Source organism: Pinus tabuliformis, chromosome 9 (assembly GCF_031772625.1).
Source record: "Pinus tabuliformis cultivar Carrire ecotype Pingquan chromosome 9, CPIR1, whole genome shotgun sequence".
In the NCBI taxonomy this organism is placed as follows: Eukaryota; Viridiplantae; Streptophyta; class Pinopsida; order Pinales; family Pinaceae; genus Pinus; species Pinus tabuliformis.
Genome location: NC_142307.1, coordinates 1,045,194,229 through 1,045,220,820, shown reverse-complemented (window position 1 = coordinate 1,045,220,820; position 26,592 = coordinate 1,045,194,229). Strand labels below are relative to the sequence as shown.

Below are 26,592 nucleotides of genomic sequence, written 5' to 3'. Positions count from 1 at the left end.
CTTTACATTACACAAATGAACAATTCTTGGATGATACAAATGACAAGACCTCCTTTCTATATATAGGAGTCTAAGGGGTCATAATATAATCAGAGCCAACATAACAATAATAATGTAAGGGCACAATAATAACAATAATGGGCTTCTATGGGGCACAATAATAACAATATGGGCACTACATGGGCACAACAATATAATAAGGGGGTTGTACTAATAACAATAAGGGGTTACACTAGTAGTGTAGGGACCTAACACAAACTGATTCATTCACAGGTAGATACATGGGGAGTTACCAAAGGCCTCATCATAGGGCGAGGCAGATTGTTGCTCAGGATTGGGGCCAACCATGGGGCGATAGATGCTGGCACTATTGAGGCGCTTTGGCAGGTTGGGCCTAACCTCGATCATCTCATAGATTGTGTCCGAGAGTTATGCGAGAGGAGGTTATGGTATGAGGGTGGTAGACAATTAGCGATGACTAGAATGTCACAGGGTCAACAGGATAGTTTCTTGTTACGCTGGGCAAGGGGCCCTAACATCACAGTACTACATCGACCACACATGGATGCATATCTGGGCTACTGTCATTAACTCTACATGACTGCTCATGCGCCTCAAAGGTATCATCGTATGAACCCATGGACTCGTCCAAGGAAGAATCCTCACCCTGAAAATCGGAAGGAATCTTCTCCTGCTCTACCTCTGTCACCTCCTCAGTGTCACCCAAACATGAGTGGTCAGGTCCCCAAGGTCCTTTGTAGATGAAGCAAAGCCCCTTCCTCCTTATCTCATTCCTACTGCATGATCCCCCAAACCTGAGCAACTCCTCCCTAGTCAACTGTCTCCTGAACAACCCAATGTTCGGCTCAACCAACCTCTCGGCTAGTTCATAAGAAACATGTGATACCAACTACTGTCTCCTCCAAATAGACAACAGTCAGAACTGCAACTCCCGACAAATGGCATCACGACCTCTCATACATGAGGACAAGATGGACTGCATGTGTGCTATGACTCTGTCAGGATGACGTTTCCTAATGCAGAAGAAGCATTCGAACATTTGTAGGATCAAATTGTCATACTCTAGATCAAACAGGATCTCATAAGTCCTAGTCATGGCCATGCCTCCTAGGATATCAAGCTTCTTCCCCAAGGTAGAGCTTGCACTATTGTCCAAGTCCTGGAAAGTTTTTACTATTAGCCTGAAAACTCTCCTCATAACATCATCAGTGTAAGGCGCTATAGTGGTAGTTAGTCTCATGATGTTACCGAGACAAGATGCAACTGAAAGTCTAACCCCTTCACAAGGTTCCTCCAAGAACTTGTGTTGTATGAGAGCAAACATAGTTGAAAAGGACTTTCCATGTGACCCTCATATGCTTCAAATCTGTCCCAAGAGCATGAATCTTGTGTCCTATTTCCTGTCCTTCCTGCACATCCTTTGGTTGTTCTTTCTGAAGAATGGTATAGACCCCCTTTGAGAAAGGTCTGCTGTTCTGTTTTGGTTTTTGGTCTGGGTTGCAGTCCTTTAGTGTACTGTTGTGTTGACTAAAAAGGTGCTTTAAGTACTTTACAGTTCATCAGCAGCAAGACATACACAAATTTGGCTAATAGCACAACGAAAGTGTACAATGATGCTATACTAATATCACCAACTCTCTCACTCAACAGTTCAGGACATGTGACAATTAGACAAAATTACAAGACTTGGGTTATGAGGAATATTTTGTTGTGTTGCTATAAGGTTTCCTAATTGGAAATAAGTTAATAACCCAGGTTTACCAATAAATTTCTGCTACCCTCACTGGTATTCTGCTGTAGGTAAAATACATTTATAGGTGCCAATCATAAACATATAGTTGCATACATATGAGGAACCCATTCCTAACCAACACTGATTTTCATTTAAAGCTCAGAAATTTAGCAACCAGTATTGGTGAAATTCATAATATAGATATTCTGAGCATGACTTTATTGTTCATTCTTAAAATGATAAGAAATATAGGGCACATAGAAGAACCTAGTATGTAAGCAGTAAGATTTCCTTCAGTATTTGACTACTCCCAATACCAGTGTTGATAATATTGCCGAGATATCGGCGATATTCGGAAATATCGCGATATTTTCGGCGAGCCGATATGTCGCCGACAAAATATCGCGATATTTTCGGCTTTTGAAAATATCGCGCGATTTCCGAAATATCGCCGATATTTCTGAAAATATCGCGCGACAATCGAAAATATCTCCCGGTGACTGTAAAAAATTTCTGCACAGCCTATAAAAATCCGATTTTGGTATTTTTCATATCATTTTCATTTCTAATTGCTGGAGAAGGAAGGGGAGAGCTATGTGGTTGCCACCAAGGAGGGTTTGAGCGTTCTAGGCCCTAGTATTGATATGCTATTCATGGTAATGTTAAATTCTTAAAGTAAAAGTGACATTCTCCTTAATCTTCATTTTCATCCTTTTACTTAAATTTTTAACATTACCATGAAATGACTTAGGATGTTTGAGAGTGGTTTCGGCCTCATTGGATTTCATATGGAGAAAGTAGAATTTTAGATTTCATTCAAAATGCAGCAGACTTATCAGTTTTTTAGGATTTCAGGATTGGGAGATTGTAATGTTTCTAGGTGACACCACCTGCCCGGGCTACCCCTGCCACCAGTAGAGGACGTGGTCTACCTCCTATAGCTCCTACTTCTAGTTCTTCAGCTTCTAGAGCACAACAAACTCCACTGCCAACTCCACCAGCACCAGCATCTACATCCAGAGGGAAAGGGAAAGCTGTGGCATTTTCTCGCAAGAGGGCAGAGGAAATCAATAGGATTAGACTTTAGTTATTTTCTTATGTGCTTGTAAGTTGTACATGAACAATGAACATTGAATATTCAAGAATCAAAACCAAGCATATCACATTCTAATTCCTAAATAGTAAATTTTGATTCTATTTATTTTTTTAAAGTGAACTATGAACTTTGAGAAGTAATTATATTTTAATTTGATTAGATATGCTGCAACCTGCAATTTAATATGGATAAAAAACTATATTTTGGTATATATATATATATATATATATATATAAAACGTGTCCCCCGTGTCTTGTTTCCAGGTCGTTGTGTTTCGTATTGAATACTCGTATTTACGTGTCCTCCGTGTCTCGTGTCCTCGTGTCATGTGACTTAGCTTAGACAATATTGATGTATTGTCTCTATGGAGGGTGGAGTCTGAGGAGCCCCTCTTGGAGGAGTCACCTTCATGGTTAGAGCTAGTGGCAGATAATCCATTAGAGCAGGGGCAACAAGAGGAGGACTTGGAGTCAGAGGAGCAGCAGCACTCAGAGGAGGAGCAGGAGGAGGAGGAGGAGGACATTGCGGGAGCATCAGCATCAACACCATTTGCTATAGATATAGGAGAGCATAGTCCCATACCTAGCACTCATTATTTGACATTAGGTGCAGAGGCAGGGTTAGGGCCTCCTACTACTAGGGGCAGGCCTGGCAAACAGCCCATCATGTTTTCCTGTAAAAGGGGGAGAGGGCAGTGATTTTAGATAGATAGCTGCAAGTTTTATTTGTTGTGCTACATATAACTCATGATGATGAGATACTTTTATATATGTGATGTTATTTTGTATTGGTTCTCCACATTTGAGTCCTTGAATGGACAATTATCAGGGCTCAGCAGGATTTGGTATCGCCTTTGATGTATCATTTCTATTTGACATCATATATATCAGTGTTTTCTTCATATTTATGTGCCAATGTGTTTATTTCATGTTGTTATTGCTTTATATGTTTAAAAATCTGAAAAAAAATGAATATATTATGCATTTTTTATGCTTGTCGATATTTGCCGATATTTTGCCGATATTTTCGCCGATATTGCCGATAAGATATTTTCTGGACCCTCGCCGATATTTTCCCGATACCGATATTATCAACACTACCCAATACTACTTTAGTGCTGCAATTTCCAGTGATTGTCCCAACCCTCCTGTGCAATAACTAGGTTGTTTTTCAAGTTGTTAGGGCCTTCAATAAGATTTCCAGATCTCATACCCTTCTACCAAAGTGCTTTTAGGTAGCAATCTCAACATCTCTTTGCTGTACGCACTCCCTCACAACCATAAGGAGCTATCGTATCACGCCCAAGAAGTTATATTTATGCTGACACTTATTTTCCTTGACAATGGTAATACTTGCCTTAATTCCTTGCAACGTTCAGTGCCACAACTTTTTATGTATTATTTCACTTCTTGTAGTCACCAACAATGCCTTTGTTCAGCAGTTGTACTACAGCCAGATCCGACCATAGTTTGAGCACTTAGACTGTACTGATTACATAGTTCCCATTACTCCCCACGCGCAATAATCCCTTTGTATAAACACCGGACCGTGCCACTGTTCAATATATGCACAGAAATACACACAGCTATTGATTTACTGTCCCGTAGACAACCTTGTGTCTCTGTTTTCCTTTTGCAGCCAGAAAAAATTCGTCCAATCCACACATGATCATTATACGTGCATTTTTCAGTACATATCCCGACTCCTTGACGCACAATGATTCGGATCCCGCGATTTGTTTTTGCCCCACCATCCAACAACGAGTCTGCGGCTTGCTTACATCAACGTATAGCATTACGAATAGCTCCTTTCGAATATGGCAACAAAATTTGCTGCTCTTCGATGTCACTCTGACTTGGCTATTATGACGATGGTACTTCCTTAATGCTTTCTGTGATAACACCATGATGTTGCCTTCGACGTTCAACTTGGATGCCACAGGTTTTGGCAAGCTTCAGGCGTATGTTTGGCTCCTCCCTTAGTATGTATCATCATCTCTAACTCAGCCCCTTCAGCCAATTCACAATCGCACTCGCTACCTTCCCATGGTCTTTGTCACAAGTCTCCTGCAACACTTCTATATCTGCGGTTAGTCCCCAAGCAGGTTGTTGGAATTTCTAAGTCTAACCCGTTAGAAACTCTTCATGTACTTTTTGATTTACTCCTACCTACTTGTTCTGTTAATTAACAAGTTATTTACCATGTAAATACTGGAAATAAATACCAGTACATGCTTAACACATTACCGATCATCAACTGAAGGAAACAGAAACAAGCACCCAAGTGACACCGTTGTTTTTGGACTAATGTTCTCGAAAAAACCCAATGCGAGGAAACCGGTGCAACTATCTGAGGGTTTGATTTATTAAGCAGTTTTAGAATACAATCTGGGTGCCAAATCCCGCTCACCCAACAGAGAAAAATCTCAACAGTAGTACCTCTCTACTCGGAAGCAGATATTTCGGTTGAAACACCGGATAAACACTTCGGCAGCTCCATAGCTCCAATCTGCCCCACAAAACTGTCAGCCTCTAGGGACTGTGTCAGCCTCTCTCTGGCCCAACGTTAGCCCAGCGTCACTTTGGCTTGGCCTTCGTCAGTCCTCTGGCCCTCTGTGTCACCCATGCTGGCCCTCTAAGGCACTACGCAACTCCTAGCTACCTTTGCTTGAGCCCTGGCTGGCTCTGCGTGAACCCTTGGATGCTTTTGCTTCCCTCTCTTCGGCTACTGCGCTGATCCTCCCGGTGCTATCTCTGCCTCTCTGTTTCTGTATTCATGGACCCTCAGTTGCAACGCTGATCACTCTTTCAACTTTCTCAGCAAACCCAGCCCCAGAAAGTTAAAATCTTGATCTCTTGGTGTGTTCTCCAAGTGACCCTCAAGCCTCCTCTTTCTCATTGACAAATCAACGATCGAGATTAAGTCCCTAATCAACGGCTAAGATTAGATCTGGCTTGATACATGACTTTTGGACCATTCTAACACAATTTTATATTAATTCACATTAATATTTTATTTTCCCTAAGTTTAGACTTAGGGACTCCATTAAAAATATTAATTATTTTAATATCTCCCAAAATGTTTAGAATCCGCCCAAACCCTTTCTGGGTATTGGAGATCTCATGTGCCTTAGCCTCTCCACCAATTTTCGTGGCTAGAGCACATCCAATGCTAACCCAAATCAACACTCCCTCTTAGCGAGGATTGTGCTCTAGTAATACTCCTCATTGCGTATCACCCTGATCATCCAGCATCGGTCCCTGTGTTGATGCTAGGCCTGCTGCCCATCATTTGCACTACTGCATTCTGTACTGCTACCCATGGCCCTGCCATTGCCATTGCTGCATCCGTACTGCAACTCCCTCTGCATCCGTGTTGCTGCCCATGGCCCTGCCATTGCCACTGCTGCACTGCAACTAAGTTATCGAGATGTAAGTAACTGATCTCCCAACTTTGACATCTCTGTCAGGCTAGAAACACTCCTGATGCTGAAGCTCCCTCTGTCACCGACAAGTGCTCCCTCTCTGACCTCTACGCTGCTGCAACAGCTCTGTGCATCTCGCAACGTTGCACACCTCTCCGTGCCATCTTGCACTGGTGCAACACTCCTGTGGTTCTTGCACTATTGCCTCATGCTGTCCTGGGAATCCTGCACTGTAGCTCCCTTTATCGCTCCATCCGCATTTGTGTTTACTGACATCCGCCAACACTGCTACTCCTCTTCGGGGCTCTAGTAGCAAGGTCTAATCCAAGAGGTTGGGTACCCTGAGGATCCTGCCCCTCATCACCTGTAGTCCGCCTGACTATAGCTCGATGTCTCCCCACTTCCGCTCAAGTGGTGTGTGTGCACTCATGGCACAGTCATCGTCTGTCTCCACTTCCTTCTCTGCCCTTGCTGGCGCAACCTTGGTCTTAGAGGTCTCTCCCTTGCTCTTCTTCCTTGGACACTGGGTCACATAATGAACAAGCTCCCCACAGTGGAAGCATTTGACCTTGGAGAGGTCCTTCTTCCGTTTCTCCTGCTTTCCCTCAGATTCTAGGGCAGTATCCACCTCCTCCTCCTTCTTGATTCTGATCCCCTTGCTGCTGCTTCCCGCCTTGCTCAACCTTCTGATCTCTTCTTGGCGAAGAGCAACCCACATTTCCTCCCAATCTGGAAGGGTCGCTCTGCCCAGTATGCTCTAGACAAACAACTACCATTCTTCTGAGACTGCGTTCAGGGTTGTTCTCACCATCAATTCTAGATTCGACATGGCCCCTATGGAAGTCAACTGATCTCGGATCTTCTTCAATCGACCGAGGAAGGGGTCGATCTGTTCTCCCTTTGGCATTTGGTATGATTGTAGCTGATTTTCTAGTAACATCCTTCTCTGCACAGAAGTATGCTGGTACAATTTCTTTAGGGCCTCCCACATCTCATTTTCCGTTTCCTTTTTGGCAATATGTGGTACTACATGGTCCTTGACCCCATTAAGGATGATTCTCTTGGCCCTCGTCATTGCCTCCTCGTGCTTGTCGTTATCAGTTGGGTCAACTGGGATAGCTATTGTCCTCAAGGCGAAGTGCTTGACACGATTCCTGTCTAGAACGGATAGGATTCTGGCCTTCCAAACTAAGAAGTTTGAGGCTTTGTCCAGTCTGTCCTGGTCTCTTACCCCGTTCACTGCCATCTCGCTGCTCCTCTACTTCCCTCTTGGAAGTTCTCGACGTGACTCCCTCTGAGCCTCGATTTCCCTCCTGGAAACCCTTCTGCCAATGTCGAGATGCCCCCACTCCGATCCTTTATTCCGCTGCACCATTGATCCAGATTTCTTGGCTAGAAACCCTCGGTAGAAACTCCCTTCTTCTTGGTCTTGCCCTGTTAGGTATTGTTTTGACTACAGTACCCCACCAGCTCCACTTTGCAACTTACCCATAGCCTCCTAAAACCCAGCAAATTGAAGGTTAGAGCTCCTAGGCTCTGCGCAATCCCGACACCAGCAAATCAACCTCCACAGCCAATTGCGTCAACCCTCCTGGCCTTTGCGTTGCTCTACGAGAGCCTGTTTTTGCCTCCCTCAGCCTCTGTGCTACCTCTTCTTGGCTCAATCTTGATGACACAGGCACTATGTCACCCCTTCCTTGCTGCTACTCTGCTAGGAACAACTTCTGTCACTCGGGACAACTGTTTTCTACTACTGCTGCTCTGCTTGGCTGATGTCCTCAGTTCTCTTGTGATCTACAACCACACTCTCATACCATGTTGGAATTTCTAAGTCTAACCCATTAGAAACTCTTCATGTACTTTCTGATTTATTCCTACCTACTTGTTCTGTTAATTAACAAGTTATTTACCATGTAAATACTGGAAATAAATACAAGTACATGCTTAACACATTACAGATCATCAACTGAAGGAAACAGAAACAAGCACACAAGTGGCACCATTGTTTTTGGACTAATGTCCCCGGAAAAACCCTATGCGAGAAAACCAATGCAGCTATCTGAGGGTTTGATTTATTAAGCAGTTTCAAAATACAATCTGGGTGCCAAATACAACTCACCTAAAAGAGAGAAATCTCGACAATAGTACGTCTCTACTCGGAAACAGATATTCCAGCTGAAACCCCAGATAAACACTCCGACAGCTCCACAGCTCCAATCTGCCCCATAAAACCCCAGCATCAGCCTCTCTCTAGCCCAACGTTAGCCCAACGTCACTCTGGCTTGGCCTACATGAGCCTCTGGAGGCATTGCGTCAATTCTATGGCCCTCTGTGTCACCGACGTTGGTCCTCTGAGGCACTCGTAGCTTTTGGCTGCCTCTGCGTGAGCCCTGGCTGGCTTTGCGTGAACCTTTGGCTGCTTCTGCATCCCTCTCTCCGGCTAGTGCGCTGATCCTCCTGGTGCTATCTCTGCCTCTCTATTTCTGTATTTGCTGCCCCTTAGCTGCAACTCCGATCACTCTCTCAACTTTCTCCGCGAACCCAGCCCCAGAAAGTCGAAATCTTGATCTTTTGGTGTGTTCTCCAAGTGACCCTTAAGCCTCCTCTTATACTTTTCTCGTTGACAAATCAACCACTGAGATTAAGTCCCTAGTCAACAACTAATATTAGATCTGGTTTGATCCATGATTTTTGGACCATTCTAACACAATTTTATATTAATTCACATTAATATTTTATTTTCCCTAAGTTTAGAGTTAGGGACTCCATTAAAAATATTAATTATTTTAATATCTCCCAAACTGTTTAGAATCTGCCCAAACGCTTTTTGGGTATTGGAGATCTCATGTGCCTTAGCCTCTCCACCAATTTTCATGGTTAGAGCACATCCGATGCTACCCCAAATCAACGCAGGTGTCGCTTCCAAATTTAGCAATTAGAGATTTGGCTGCTTCCATGTTTACATATGCATCCTCTGTTCAAGATTCTCGTTGTTCTGGCATCAACAAGCATGAGACAGTCCCGCCGCTATATTGTCCCCCACAATCCCGCCAGACTCAACACTTGAGCTCGGCCTTAGCGATGATTAGCACGATGGATAGTTCCTCCTGGTAGCAACGATCAGTGTAATCGTATTATTGTGCTACGCCTGCAAATTTGGACTCCTTATTGCATTGCTACACTTTCACAAATAGTAACGTTGTTGTTTGATCACGCTGCTACAGGTATCAATACAAATATGCATAATCATCACAACAGGTCTGCAATCTTTTCATTCACACCGGAAAATGATCAGTGAACTATCCAGTGTAAAATTCTATTATATATTTGTTTCAACAAATAATAATACACAATAGCTCCGGTCCATGGATTTTCCACCGAGTTAAATCTAGTCCTATGCCACTAATTATGAGCTCGACCCAATGTCTTTAGCAGCCACGAATTGTTATCGGCGCCTCTGTCTCCCCGTTGACTTGCTACAGGTAGAATGCGGCCACATGCAATAGTTCTTGGCCCTGACGTCGCACAAAAAACTCGGCTCCCATGAAAAAAACGTGTCTCCGCTTCAATACTACAACTAACAATAGGATTTTAATACTACAACTAACAAGAAGATTTTGTGGCACAAAGCCGATACGACCGCATAAATTATCGCCCTCGATCTTCTACGACAATCTACCCATGATTTGTGGCCCTCTGTTTACTTTAACAAAAAAAAAAATCTCCTGCGTGTGTTCCTTCTTGCGCCTAGCGATCACGCACATCCTGGTTGGAACGTATACCACCACTCACTCATATACTACGTTCACATTCCCTTGGAATGAAGCTTGATGTCTTCTGCTGGTCTAGTAAGATGACTTCGTTCCCTCGGTTTTTGACTGGCAAGACGAACTGTGCACTTAGAACCAAGTCGAATTACCAAATTGTGCTTTTTGTCATACTCTTGAATGCATCGTGAATAATAATTATTGGACTACCCTTTTAAAATTCGGCCTTCTATACACTGGGCTCCCGCATGCCAATCGGCTCCAAATATTTCGATGATTCAGCGTCTAGAATTTTTATAAGAGTTGCAAAATAATGACTCCGGAAAAATAAAAGAAATCCTGAAACCCTTGAATTTGGCCTTTCAAGATAACCCACGACTGAGCCGAGAACTTGGCTTTGATACCATTGTAATGTCCCAAATGAAGAAAAATTGGAACCCTTCAAAAAATTATCATTTGCTTAACAGAAGATTGCCATGTAAAATATAACAGATAAAATGCATACAATTCCATAACACGATAAGTAGAAAATAATCTCAGAATTTTAATATATGAACTGGGGTTTTACATGCTGGAATAACAAATAGTTGAGATAAACTGGCCACAAACAGATCTACAACAATGCCATAATCGACCTCCAAAACAGAACTGAAAAGCAATAAGTTGCAGTCTGTGAAGCCTGAATGGATTCACCAAAGGAAGAGATGGGTGCTCACCCACTCTCACTGAATCACCCGATAGTTTTCGTCCTAGGGCTATTGCTGGAGTAGAGAACCAGGTTCTCAACCTCACATACGAGAAATAATATCAAAACCAAGCTCTCCTCCTCCTCTTTTATAGATCTGATGGACCCCTCTAGAATATTCTATTTATTATTATTTTAATCATGGAGCACCTTTCCCTCTTTTATTTTAATTAAAATATTCTTTTTAATGCGGGAAAAGGGTAAATTGGCCACCATGTCTCCTCGGGTCACTGGAACTCCCATACAAGAGTCTCATCATGTAGATCTTCTCGTTTCGATTCCAACGAGCTATTAGCCTATTACACTGAGGTGTTCCATCAATTAATCTCACCGGAATGCCACCTCGAGCATAATTAATTAAGTTATGCCCAATAATAATGCTGATTTTTGAAAGTTGTCGGAATGCAATGGAACAAAAGGCAAACTGTGTTGATGTTGGACTATGCCAAGTGAATGTCATCAAATCCCATAAAAACTCCTCAAAACTCCATCGGGACCCTTGAGGACACAAACCTGCTCCACTGACCTGGTCATCCTCTATCCTAGAAATCCACCTTGGCTATACTATGAAGAAGAATAAAAAAGGGGACATGATAACAAAGCATCTCTAAAGGGGTGGCAATGTTATTCATAAAATATTAATAATATTTAAATAATAAATAATTAAATAATAAATAGTTAAATAATAAATAGTTAAATAATTAATTAAAGTAATTATTAAAACATTAATTAAGAAGTAAATAGTCAAAAGACATGACTATTCATCCTTCATTGCTAATCACTGCCTATATAGGCAAACTCCCACAAAGGTAATGTACACCATTCAAATTTTATACAGTAATACAATTACTTATTACACATACTTATAGAACCTACACATAATTGCAATTGCAATTGGCATTTCTGTTCTCTACAGCAGTTCAAGAATTCATTAGCGCAATTGAGTAAATAAGCTTGCTAATCAGGGGCAAAGGTGGACGCTTCATAGTGGCATGCCCTTCCAAATGGGCTTTAGAGTGTACAGGTATCACCAAGCTCAAAGAGAGAGGTTAATAAAGACCCTATTAGGTGGTTTCAACCTCTAAGGGAGTAACAGGTCCATGTTACATCCGTCAAATGGTAGGTGTCATGTGAAATGATGGTGGAACAGAGTGGGGCAGCAAGGGAGGCTCCAAGCCACATGCCATGGTACAAGGGAAGCTATAATGAGGGAAGCCAACACATTGGGTGTTTAGGTGTAGGGGAAAACAATCATGGTACATGAGTTAGCTCAACCTTTGTTTTTGAACCCTTTTTCATATGCCTTTTACCTTTTATAGATCTTTCTTTCTTTTAACTGCTCGGGGCTCCAGGGGATGAGAGCATGATGTGTATGATAAAACAATGATTACCCCCTTAAGGTTGGGTAGTTCAGCGCCCACCAGGAGCTTGGGACAATCATGGGTTCCTTAATGATGCGAGGGGCACACATAGGGGCCCTAGGAACCAGGGTGATGGCCATAATGGTAGGGGGTAGAGCTCATGCTTTGCATTTGCCCACTTGATAAATTCTTATGTCCTGACCATATTTTGCATTTTATGGTACATTTCCTATTATAAGTGGCGAAATTGTGCTATTAACTTTCTTTTTAGTTGCATCAACCTCCGAGGCATCGTTCTAGGCCAGACCCAAATTGTGGACAAGGGGAAGGGGAGACCAACTCCTTGTGGACCCAATGGACAAATGTGGATCTGGATGGGAAAAGTGTGAAAAGGGGTTAAATGTGCAGAGGGGGGCGAGATATATGGTATCGGGAAGCGGGACCGCACAACCAAAATCAAGTTTTCTCATGTAGTGCCACTCCTAAAGCTAGTAACCAATAGAGGAGATCCCACGAGACTAGGATACAAGATTAATCACCAAGTTGGGACAAGGGAACGGGAGTACAGACCAAGCTCATTCTTTCCGCCAAATTCCCCCACTAATCCATGTCCAAATGTGTCCAAGAAAAGCAAGCAAATATACCCAATTACATGATGAAAGTCCTATCTTTGGGGCTAAAAGGCCCACCTTCAAAAATACGATCATAACAGATGGGCGAGAGCACAATATGGTTGGATCAGGTTGTGGAGAATGGTGGCACATCGAGCTATTTGGTGGCTATAAGAGGTTGTTGGTTGAAGACAAATCTAGGAGAAAAAATCTCCTATAGGGGTCACCCACTGGTGGTGGGTAACAGGTACCATGGACCTGCGGCCTGCCATTCCCCTAGAGGTTGAAACCACCTAATAGGGCTCTTCATTAACTTCTCTTGTCAATGAAGGGAATGCCAGTACATGTTTAAAGCCCATTTGGAAGGGCATGCCACCATGAAGTGTCCACTTCTGCCCTTGATTAGCAAGCTTATTTATTCAATTTCACTAATAAATTATTGTATTTGAAGGTGAGGAGACGCATTGGATCTTATACGGGATTGCAGATGGTTTTTCATCTTGAACTTGGTCTTCCTATACAAAGTACAAGCCCTCTAGAGGGTCATAATGGCACTTGCAGAGTGAGTGTTGAGGGCTATGGGCCTCCAACCACGCAGAGCATTGATTGCCACACCAAGGGCTTCTTCAACACCACCACATTGCTTGTTCATACCCCAGTTATACAGAGATGATAGTACACTTGGACCACATTGCCCAGTCGGCTACACATTGCATCCGACACTTGGTAGCTGATCGAGGGCCTAGAGGAGGATTGTATTTTCGGGGGATAAATGGGAGGGCATGTGTCATCTTTTAGCCCTCTTTGATGGAGCATCGAATTGAGCTTGAGCCATGCGAAGACCCATGAGACCCATTTGGAGCCCATAGAGCCCAAACAGGGGGTTGGAGATGTTTTGTAGCATTTGAGGGCATCTCCCTCTTATTCGTCACTTTTGAGGCCCTCACCCTCATCCTCAACACATAAGGCCTCAACGCTAGCATTGGAGAGCACTTTGCATGGACTAAAGGAGAAATAAAATAATAATTAATGTTAAATCTATCATAGCTGGCTTGTAACCAAGGGTTCACTACCTCATTTGATGCTTTAGGGGCTTGCTCTTTAGTAATTCGAACTCATAGGTCTTATATAAATAAAAGAGTATCTATCGCATTTGAAAGTTGAAACTCAACACACTTGGGATTTTTGGCTAGCTCATTAGAGATTTTGACCTGCCATTTGTGGAGTGATTTAGATGGATTAAATGCATTTTGACATTTGGAAAATTTCGCTATCTCTCTTGGAGCTTCTTGTTGGTATTTTGGTGGATGGATATATTCTTCATTGTCTTATAAGTGTCATTTAATGCTTTATTTCTAATATGATAAATGTCTAATGTGTGGAATATTGTTTCATAGTCTTTAATGTGCCTAATTAATGAAATTTTGTTAGAGCATTGAAGCCATTGGAAATTGTGCATGTGTTGTTCATGGGTAATGAATGAATAAATGTTCCTACAGGTTATTTGCATATTGCATCCTTGAAATTCCATTAATTATGGCCAATGAAGTGTAAATTTCTAGAGTAGTTGTGTAGTTGCCTCCATTAGGGCAAGTGAAGTTGCCTCTAGGACTCCTTGAAGAGCGAGGTTTACAAATCAAGATCATTTTGACTCCAATTCTCCCATAGCTAGGAACTGGTCCTAAATCCTTGGTGATCACTCTCAACTCAACGAATCACCTTTTCTTTCACCTTTTCTTTCACCTTTTCTCCCCTCTTTTTCTTCACCCCTTCAAGGATAAGGAGGCCTCTCTAGGGCTTGGTGCGAAATTCATTAGAGGAATGCATTTTGAATTCTGTCTGTACAAGACTCTTCCTTAGTGTCTCCTCTAGGCATCCATAAGTTTTGAACAGATTCTGACAGTGGAATTTCATTTAAGTTGATGCCCTAGCTATCACACCAAATGGGAACCCTAGAAGCTAATCCTTCAACTTGGGGATTCTCTGAAGGTTTGTGCTTTAGTATTTGTTGAAGTATATCACTCAAAACCTTTTCTATCGTCTACCCTGACCTTGGATGAACTCTTATCTCATCAAATATTTCAACCCTAGGTTTTGTGTAGTCTTCCTTTCAAGGGGTTTTTCTTGGAAAGGCTTCCTAACTTCTTCGAAAGCTCGCACTTTCAATGAACCTTTCCATTGAATGAACCACCTTGCCTCACTTCAAAACTTATCCTAGATACATCAATCACAAGTGGGGATACTGGGAGTCCTCCTGTTGGTGAAAATCCGAGAAGAGAAGGGGACTTAGGCTATTGTGACAGCGGGCCTCTATCCAAGGGTGTTTTTGTGCCCTATAACTTTCGCCTCTTCACAAGGCGTGCTAGTTTGTGCAACAACACATCCCACTGATGAATGTCTCCCAATAACTTGCAATTGAAGCACAAATGGAAAACTTGTATAATTTTCCCACAAGCCAACTAGGGTGGCTCTGGAAGTTCACCAAAAGTAGTTGAGAACTAGCTAGGGTGGCAATGGATATTAACGGAAACTAGTTTCAGAGCTTTGCCTGAAACCCTCGATCTAGACTCACTTGAGCCCCAATCAACCATCAAGAAATAATAATAAACCAAAATGATTGATAACTGACCTTCTCTCCCCTTTTATAAGCTTTTGCCGAATCTTCTCTAATCTTTTAGAAATTTCTTTTATTATTTTATTAATATGTCACTTAGTGCATCTTCCTCCTTTTCTCCAAGTGACTTTTGCCCTTTTATTTACCCATTAGATAAAAACACTTTTCTCCTTTTATTTAATAAGTGACTTTTTATTGCTATTTAAAGTCACTTCTATCTCCAAAAAATGCTTAAACTACCTCCATGATCACACTGGCCTCCCAAAGCCTCTTCTCATCATCTTGTTTTGTAGATCTTTTCATCCTGATTCCAGCAAGCTATTATGCTAAGTTGCTTCTCCAAGTAATCAGCCCAAAACAACACCTTAAACATAATTAATTAAAATATGCCAATAATAGCTCTGTTTTACAGAAATCTTCAGAATGTTGCATAACCAAGATCAAAATGTGCGAAACTAATCCTGATGATGAAAGATGGCAAGTGATCCCAGTCGCCACCCATAAAACTTATCAAAACCCTATGGGCCCACCGATTATGTAATCTTGCTCTTGTGACTTAGTTGATATAATCTAGAAATCTCTCCTAATCTCACTAGAAGGCAATCCAAAAATTGGGGATATTACACACCCTTCCCCTCGTCCTCGCTCCAAACCCCACTCTCTTTGGCACAATAGTTCGTGATCTTTATGTTCTTTCCCACAACCTTGAGCATTAAGATATTCTCAGTGCATTTCTTCCTACTTCCCTCTGCGGTTTCATGACCATGCACTCTCATATCTTGTCTCTCTCCAAAGGACATTGTTGGAAAATGTATTGTCTATGTTTTCGTGGTTTATGGTTTAACATGAGTGCTCTTTTCTTCTTCCTCCTTTAACGTCCATTTCGATTTTGATGTTGGTGTAGAGCTTCCTCCTCCCCCTCTTATTTTGTACCTACTTTGGACGTCATGTAACCTTTTACCATGTTGCATCTAGGCTTATGTTTATGGTTACTTTTATCATGCAGTGGTTTAGCTTCTTTTATTTCATGATTTACCTTTTAGCTTTTCAGAGTTGTGTTGGCACTCCTTTAGTTGTCACTACTGGATTGTTCTTTTGAATGCCATTGACCTACTTTTTGGTCATTCATGGACATTAATGAAAATTTTATCTCATCTATCACTTCATAGGCTGATTTGAAGGCGTGGGCACTGTTTTTTCCTTCTTTTGTTTATCCTTGTTTCATTTCCTTATATTTGTTTCTTAAGGGAAAAATAATTATTAAGGATAAACTAAAAAGTGAAAATAAATAAACATGTGCCCCCCTCAACAATTCACTCTAAATGTTTATGTCCATATCGGTTTACTTGAGTTGAGCCAGTTATGACAACATGAGCTGAATAAATGTTGAGCAGAGTTATCTCTAACTAGGATGACATTCACAAGTTTGTATGTAGAACTTAGAAAGCCTAAGAATTGGTAATATCTTGTCATACCTATGCTTTTCTAAATGATTGTGTTCTTAACATTTTTAAGAAAATCTAGGAAGGAAATTGTGAATGTTGATTATCATAAGGTCCTTCTTAATATTAGTAGGCATATGAGAATAGGGAGAGGACCAAAATAAAAAAAGTTATATTTATTATTGATGTCTACAATGGACCCAAAGTGATACTTGTAAGGATCTAACTTGTTATAGCGACAATGATAAAGCATCTTTGCCCTAGGTACAGGTCTAAGAGAAAGAGTTCTATCTATTAACAAAGAGTAAAAGGAATCTCACAGACTAATTTACAGACTGTTCGTGTCAATGTGCAGTAACATTAATGTGTCATGGGTTAATCAATGGTTGTTCGTTTTGTTCGTCAATCTATTCGCCAGTACTAAATGAAAGAATATTGTTGCAGGTTATTTAGAAAGAGCTCAAGGAAAAGAAAGGAACCACTAAAGGGATGCAATTTGGCATGTTTGAACAGAACTATGGATATTAGAGCTGAAGTGAACTATGTAAGCCCAAAAGAAGCTAAAAGGCTCATCACAGAAGAGGGTTATGCTATTTTGGATGTTCGTGACAAGACACAGTATGACCGTGCCCACATCAAATCGTGCTATCATGTTCCAATTTTTATTGAAAACAATGACGGGGACTTCGGTATGTTTCAGTGCTCCTACATGTTCATAATGAATCCAATCACTATATCAGATACACCTACCTTGTAGATAGTAAAGTGGAATTGATCCAATTGATCCATGCAACTTTTATGACATATTTTATGCTTATATAGTTGTTTATAATATTTCCTTGTCTCGAAATATTCATTTACTTTACACGTTAGTAGACGTGTTTTGCAGATATAATTTAATTCTGAAAAATTTGCAGGCATTTGTTTTCCCCTTCATTCCCAAGCTGCATATAGAAATTTGGAATTGCTAGAGTTGATCCATGGGTCCCATACATGTACCTCATTTAACCCAATAGTGGACGTGTTTTTCAGATATAATTTAGTTATGAAATATTTGTAGGCATTTGTTTTTGCCCTTCGTTACCAAGCTGCATCTAGAATTTTGGAACTGCTAGAGTTGATCCGTTGCTGTTGAGTCCTTGGCAAATGTTTGATGATATCTATATATATATATAATCTCATTTATATATTTTGCAATGTCATTGTCAATGTGTCTCTTCACGTCAGGAATTTTATGGCATCTTTCTAAGGTTTTGTCTTTACATTCGTGATGGGTCTAAGAACAGTTACATGTTTGATATGAATTTTATTTACTTATACTTGGGCATTTTCTTGATGATTTAGTGTTAAACTTATGCAAAAGGATGCTGCAAGAAAGACTTCACTAGTTCTTTTTCTTCTTGTTACCCCTCTTGTTAGCAGGGGTACACACACATTTTTTGAAATTGCATTATCACCATTATAAGCCCAAGGCCACAAGTTTAAATCCTTGTAATTACCATGTGCATCCTTGTATTTGGGTATGTTAGGCCTTGTGATGGTGGCCATGGTCTATCCTTTTGGGCTTAAGTCTTTGGTCTCTTTATCTTGTATAGGATTGAGAGATTCTAGATGGGTCTTGTGGGGACTCATTGTTTTAGAGGAGCCTTGCTTATGTAGGGGTGATCATTGGTGTATGGGACAATCCAACCCGCGTTAAGGTGCACCTATGTCTTATTGCATGGTTATGAGTCATAGAGTCTATATGTGGCCTTGGCTTTGGTACAATAATCTTCAAACAGTTCTCAACATGGAAGTCTCACAAAATAAATTATTTCACATATCCTGAGATAGTTCATGTTTCCTGATGCAAGTGGTCCCAGAAGTAAAAAAGTAACTTGGTCCCAAAATCCTCAAATAAATGAGGAGATGACATTGTATGTTGAAATTTATCCATACAATGAAGGCTTGATGTATTTACAGGTGGTCAAAGATGGTCAAATGATACATAGGGCTTCTAGGTTGCGCAACAAGGGCAGAACTTTTCAACTTTCTACATGCAGTACATCAAATTTGGTCTACAGAAATAGAAGAAAAAGACCCATGTCTTAGTTTTCCTAAGTTTCTAAGAGTGTTAGAGATCTATTAGTTGGGCACATTGTTGCAAGAAGCGGGGACATTTTTTGGAAGCAAAGCGTCTCAAAAGCATCTATTATATATATATAGATATTGCATTTATATTAAAAATACCATCCAAAATACCAAATTAGTTGTGGAAGATATGTAAACATGCATTTTTGTACATAAATGAAGATAGATATGGCATCTTGTTAATTTTAGATAACAATGGTATGTTCTATGCTTTAGAGCAATTTACTTCAATTTTTTTATTAGCCCAATATTAATTTCCATATTAGCAATCACATTAACGTTGACAATAAATACAGATAGAACATAAACAATAAGCAAAAGACAAGCCAAGACAAGAGGACACAATATTTGGCGGATGCTTGGGAAAAAACCCCAATGTGGGGAAAACCCTTTGATCAAATCTTCTTATTATTCAAGTTTAGCAGAGAGAGAGTACAATATACAAAATTTCCTTGCTCAGTCATTGTAAAACAGTCCAGTCAAACTACAATCAATAGGATGCCGTAACCAGAAAGTCAATGTTGGTCAAACCAACAAAAATTCTCCTCCAAATTAGCTCGGTCAAACCAAGTCAACTTCGCCTCCAAAGACAGTTTGAATCAGCCCAAAATAGTCTTGACATTCTCAGTCAAAGTCAGTCAATGTTGCGGTCAAAGTCGCTGCAGTCAACGCTGGTCAAAGCTGGCTGCAACTTGGTCAATGCAGAGAACATAAATGCCCAGTCAAACCTTCGCACATGTGGAGAAGAACATGCTGCTTGTGATTTGTAAGACCTAATCAGATGAAGAGAGAGAAAGATGTGTGTTCAAATGAGGAAAATGCCTCTTCTATTTATACACAACATTGAGGGTGAAGAGACACATCTGTTGGGCTTCATGAGCCTACATTAGACTTATCACCGACCTTGACTATTTGTCCATAGAAGAAATAAATTCATAATTCCATTTCTACTTGTCAGAATGAGATGACCTTTAGATCAATCCTGCACCTCTCGGAAAGAGGAATCCAATAAAAATATCATCTCCATCATATGAGTTGTCCAAGGTGGAGTTTGGCCCTAGTTGCCAATTTTAACACTCCCTCTCAACTAGGGTGAAATCCACTTGTCAAACCATCTGTCAATCTGTACCATCTCTGTCATCCCTGCTCTGCTGAACCATGAAGAAATAATGAAGAAGAAATGATCAAGATTGTATCATACCACTCTCCTCTAACCCGAAGTCAGTCTACATTGATCCCAGATCAATGTCAAACATCCTAGCATAGGGAGTATGGTAGTACACGATGCGTCCATTGGTAGTAGTAAGTACTATGGTCCCTATCCTCATTTCCCAATTCATTGGTCAGATGAGAGGTACTTCCCATGAGTCCCGGACTGCATGGGTTGGATGTATCAGCAGGAGAAGGTGAACCACTCATCCTGCTCATATGCCGTAGGAGAAGGTGAACCACTCATCCTATGCATATATCAACCATCATGGGGTATCACAGGGGAAGGTGATCCACTGACCCTATATAAAAATCACCATTAAGGGAAGGTGAACCACTCACCTTATGGTCACTCATAGCTCCAAGAAGTACCCCCAAGCCCCCCGGAGCTCCTAGAGCTCAATATCCAACTCAAATGGGACTCTCATAAGAGTGTCTCTCCACGACTCCAAGTCGTTCACGAAAGGTTAAGAATTTGACCTTACCTAGGGGCTTCGTAAGAATATCTACGACCTGTTCATTAGTCCCAATGCGATGGAGCCTTATTGCTCCCCATTGTACCATATCCCGGATAAAGTGGTACCTGATATCAATATGCTTGGAGCGGTCATGAAACACAGGGTTCTCAGAAAGATGAATCCCACTTTGGTTGTCACTGTAGATCACGATGGTATCCAACACATGCCCAAATAGCTCACTAAAGAGCTTCCTCAGCGAAACAACTTAATAGGAGGCCATACTAGCAGCAATATATTCGACCTCGGCGGTGCTCAAAGCAACTAATTGTTGGAATTTCTAAGTTTGACACGTTAGAAACTCTTCATGCACTTTACTGATTTATTCCTACCTACTTGTTCTATTAATTAACAAGTTATTTACCATGTAAATACTGGAAATAAATACAAAAGCATGCTCAACACATTATAGATCATGTAATATTCCTAATTAGCTATAGCTAATTGGAATATTCGATTTTGCTCAATTTTGCCTTCTATAGTTAGTTATGAATAAAAAGGTGAGTAAAGGGTGACATAACTCACTTTTAGAATAAAAGTCACTTTCTAGTAGCACAACGTTGTGACTTAAAGGGGAGCCAAGGGGGCCAAAGGACCACGCAGAGATGGGACCCACGCAGACACATGGAGGGACTGCGCAGATGGACAAGGAACATGTGGCAAGAGGGGATTACGTTGGAGGAAGTGAGCCGTGGGATTGAGAGAGGCCTATGCTATAAAGGAGAGAGGAGCCTCCTCATTTTGTCATTCGATTATGTGCATTTGAGCTAGTCACTTCGACTTAGAGCACGCTGGCTGTTTAGCTAGTCTGCAGCACTGTTTAGTGCATTGAGTGTCTCCGTTCGGAGATCTCACCCTTAGCCCCGGGGGACTTCGAGTGCCTACTCGGGCAAGGTATTTCCATCAGTATTTTGCAGTAGTTTCATCAGCATTTTGGCAGGAGGATTGAGCATCTTGGATGACTGCGCAGTCTTGAGAGGGATGACGCAGTTCTTTCTGGCAGGAGTTCTGGATTGAGGTTTTGCAGGGGGATTTGTGTTGGGAGATTGAGCAGGGGATCAGCCCTTGCATATTGGAGGATTTTGGCTGAGATTTAGGTAGATTTTTGGTGGGTTTATTTCAATGGCAGCGCAGAGCCTTGAGGGATTGCGTGGGTCCTCAAGGGGGCGATTTTCGGGGGTTGACCATTTCATAAAAGCTTTTTGGGTTTTTCTGGGTTTCTTGAGTAGAGCCCGATTCCAGAGTTTCAGCATTTTTTGAGGAGGGGAACAGCCCCAAATACTCATTTTATTTCCAGTAGTAGCAGCAGCACAACAGTTTTCCAGCAGCTTGGACACAGTTCAGAGAGAGGCCATTCCTTTGCTATTTTGAGTGTATTTCTTCACTTGCCTTGTGCAAGTCGAGGTGCCATCTTTCTGATCACCTCCTGTACTCATTCTATTACTCAGTATGATAAAATGGCTTAGCATTTCTCTCTGCATTTCTCGTGTATCTGCTCATATTTCATGTTCACATTATTATATGTTGCACCACTGTTATTTTTATCATTTCGAGTTTCCCGGTTATTATATCATTTGTGCGTATTTGGTTGAAGTTATTGGGGTTTGGGGGAAATATCTCTGAAACGGGATATCACAGTGGTTTCAGAGCATAGATCTAGCTCAGCCTGTGGAGCTAGCAATCTATGACACCGGAGGAAAAGCCCTACATCTGTTATAGAGGTAGGAGATACAGAGACACTGGGCGTAGGTTGGAGAACACTTACGGAGAGGGAGACTGTTCCGGTGGTGGAAGCAGAATAGGAGGAGCCTGTGGTGGATGCAGAATAGAAGGAGCCTGTGGTGGACGCAGAGCTGGAGAATCCGATGGTAGATGAGGACGGGAAGAGATTTGCGGACATGCTCCTCAAATCAGTACAGGATCTGTCGAGGCAGATTGAGGTGATGGGGCAGAGATTCACGGCAGTAGAGGCTAGACAGCGTGAGAGCCCACGGGTTTTCCAGGTTGGTGAGGGATCGGGTTCATCCCACCATTTGCCTAAGCAGCGTGATACTACTCATCAGGTGGCCTCACATGCCCCCACACGCTCTACCATGCCCACTTTCTTAGGGGCAGACACGGGGGCCGGAGCCCAGCAAGAGGCAGAGCCCGGTCATATGGGCAATTATTTTGCACAGTACCAGGCCTATGGGCAGGAGTTCAGGGAGGCTCTCTCATTCAGAGACTTTTTCCAACTCCAGCGGGATAGTAGACCCCGCGACCATCACAGAGGCTACCGGCATTATCATGATGGTGACACCCACCGTGCAGCTAGTAGATTCCACTTGCCTACGTTTGATGGTTCATCAAACAGTTCGACAAAGTCTTCGGTGGAGAAGCTGGACATTTACTTCCAGCTTAACCAGATGTTGGAGACAGAGGCCATCAAGGTGGCGACATTACATTTGGATGGTGAGGCCCAGGGTTGGTGGTTCCATGGGATGGTTACACTCGGGCATTCCACAGTGACGACGTATGCTGAGTTCACTAGGAGATTGATGGAGAGGTTCGACCGGAGGGATACAAAACAACACTTTGTTGAGCTGACGAGGCTCAAACAGACAGGGAGCCTAGAGACCTACATTGCAGACTTTTTGAGGGTTTCAGTGATGGTGCCAGATCTATCCACGGCATGGAGGGTCTACATGTATGTTGAGGGGTTAGCAGAGCCACTTCGGGGTCTAGTCAGATCCGCTAGACCAACCACACTCTAGGATGTTGTTAGCAAGACCCGGGACTTACAGGATGTCTTACCCAGGACCCGGACACCTTACCCCCAGCGACAGGCTTTTCAGCCTAAGGGGAAGGATGTGAGGATTCCGCCTTCGAAGGGGAATCCAGGACGAGTACAGATTGACGATGATGCCATGAGGGAGTTGAAGAAGAAGCGGTTGTGGTTCACCTGTCAGGAGTCGTGGGCACCGGGACATAGATGTGCTGCTAGCAAAGCACATTTTATTGAGGTCTTCTCCGAGAGCAGCGGGGAAGAGGATGAGGAGGATGACGTGGAGGCAGGAGATAGTCATGCCATGCAGGGTCCTTTACCACCTCCACCGCCAGCAGTAGGTGGTGCAGCTTTTGCACCTACCAGAGGGGCCCTTGCAGCTTTGCGAGGAGTTCCCAAGTATTTGACGCTGCACATACAGGGGACAGTACATGGCCAGCGAGTATCAGTCTTGGTTGACAGTGGGGCAACCCACAACTTCATCGATGCACAGATGGTTGAGTGGAGTAGTATATAGACAGAGAGCTTCGATGGGTTTTCAATTTTGGTCCCAGGAGATCAGACCATGATGTGTGCTCGTTATGTTCTAGAGCTATCAATGACGATGGGAACCTATACATTGATTGACCAATTTTTCGTGGTCGATATTTCAGACACCAACATGATACTGGGTGTTCAGTGGCTTATCACTCTAGGGAAAGTCACGATAGATTGGAAGACCCTAGAGATGGAGTGGGATGATGAGAAGACAAGAAGGCATGAGAAGATACGGGGACAACACACATATCCGCCTCAGATTGTTTTGGCTCATCGAATGGAGGCAGTCTTCTGGAAGGGAGATGTAGAGTGGGCAGTGGAGCTGCGTGCATCAGAGGAAGGGACTACAGGGAAAACAATACATACAGAGATACAGTCCATCCTTGACCGGTATGCCATAGTGTTTGGGGAGATTTTGCCGAGATAGCCACCGGACCGGGGGTTTGAGCACACCATTGAGCTTGAGCAGGGCATACAGGCAGTGATTACTACCCCCTATAGGCATCCCAAGGCCTATCGGGATGAGATTGAGCGGGCCATTCAGGAGTTGCTAGCTCTTGGGCACATTCGGCTGAGCACGAGTCCTTTTGCTTCTTCCGTGGTGTTGGTGAAGAGGAAGGACGACGCATTGAGGATGTGCATTGACTATAGGGCCCTGAACAAGAAGACCCTGAAGAACAGGTACCCCATACCCAGGATCGATGAGTTGATGGACGAGTTGAGGGGAGCATGGTTTTTCTCAAAGGTTGATTTGAGATCTGGGTACCATCAGATTCGCGTGAGGGAGCAGGACATTCCCAAGACCGCCTTCAGGTGTCACTACGGGCACTTTGAGTTTTTGGTGATGCCTTCGGGCTAAACAACGCCCCAGCTACATTTTAGTATTGCATGAATCACATCTTCCACAGTCACTTAAGGAAGTTTGTGTTGGTATTCTTTGATGATATCCTCATTTACAGCAAGACTTGGGAGGAGCATCTCCAGCACATTGAGACAGTATTGCGCATCTGCAGTTCTATGCAAAGCTCTCCAAGTGTGAGTTTTGGTTGACGGAGATGTTATACTTGGGACACATCATAGGGGTGGACGGAGTGAGGGTCCACGAGGAGAAGATCAGGGCCATCAGAGATTGGCTAGAGCCGAGGAACGTGACAGAACTTCGGGGTTCATTGGCATTTGTACCTACTACCGAAAGTTCGTCAAGGTTTTCTCACAGCTTGCTGCACCCCTGACAGATTTGACGAGGAAGGGGGCATTCAGTTGGACGGATACAGCGCAGCGAGCCTTTGACAGGCTCAAGGAGGTTATGAGCAGCTGCCCAGTGCTTGCATTGCCAAATTTTACGCAGCCATTCGTTTTGGAGTGTGATGCGTCGGGAGAGGGGATCGGTGTGGTATTGATGCAGGGAGGTCACCCTATAGCTTTTGAGAGCCGGAAGCTCCTTTCGCATGAGAGGTTGTATTCTATATACGACAAGGAGATGCTGGCCATCATGCATGCAATGGCCAAGTACTGGCAGTATTTAGTGGGTAACAGGTTCAGGGTGAGGACTGATCACAATAGCCTCAGGTTCTTTTTGGAGCAGAAGCAGCTACATGAGAGGCAGCAGAAGTGGATCAGTAAGATCCAAGCGTATGACTTTGACATTGAGTATGTCAAGGGTAAGAACAATGTGGTCGCAGATGCCCTTTCCCGTAGGCCAGCCACGTTGTCCCTTATGAGCTTGGACGCAGACTGGAGGGCTCGACTCTTAGTAGAGTACTCCAAGGACAGATTTGCATGTGAGGTTCTAGATGGGCAGGTGGCGGATGACAGGTACAGGGTGGTCGATGAGATCATCTACTACAGGGACCAGATCTTCTTGACTGAGAGATCTCAGCTCAAGAAGATACTGCAGGCGTCACATGATTCACCATTGGCAGGCCATCAGGGGTTTACCAAAACCTACAGGGCCATTAGAGAGAGGTTCTCATGGAAGGGCCTCAAGGAGGACATACTCCAGCATATCCGGGAGTGCGATGTTTGCCAGAGGAACAAGGGGGAGATGAGCCATCCCGCAGGTTTATTGCAGCTTCTTCCCATTTCGGAGGGGAAATGGGAGTTTATTTCGGTGGACTTCATCACAGGGTTGCCCGTGGTACAGGGCAAGGATTGTATCTTTGTCGTCGTTGATCCACTGACAAAGTACACACATTTTTTTGCCATATCTGCACACTACACAACAGCACAGGTGGCCGAGCTATTCTTTAGAGAGGTCTTCAGGCTACATGGTCTTCCTAAGACCATCGTCAGTGACAGGGACAAACGTTTCATGGGCGGGTTTTGGCAGGAGCTTTTTCGGTTGGTGGGGACGGAGTTGACATTGAGTACCAGTTATCACCCACAGACGGACGGGCAGACAAAGATAGTTAACAAGTGGCTGGAGGGCTACTTGCGTAACTATGTCAGTGGGCAGCAGCGAGCATGGCTGAGATGGCTGCATCTGGGGGAGTACTGCTACAACACTACACATCACATGTCCATTGGTATGTCACCATTCTATGCTTTGTATGGATATCATCCTTTGTCTTTTGCTGACGTGATGTTTGGTGATAGCAAGGCTCCGAGAGCCAAGATTTGGATCC

General features: G+C 42.9%; 1 protein-coding gene across 2 annotated transcripts in view; it reads left to right on the top strand.

The window, feature by feature from the left end:
* Positions 1-26,592, top strand: part of LOC149152269 (rhodanese-like domain-containing protein 9, chloroplastic) — a 327,951-nt gene that overhangs the window by 95,618 nt on the left and 205,741 nt on the right. For both annotated transcript variants that reach the window (XM_089441244.1, XM_089441245.1), the window contains exon 2: positions 17,258-17,502. In XM_089441244.1, the coding sequence (XP_089297370.1) occupies positions 17,258-17,502 (245 nt within the window). The remainder of the gene's footprint in view (positions 1-17,257; positions 17,503-26,592) is intronic.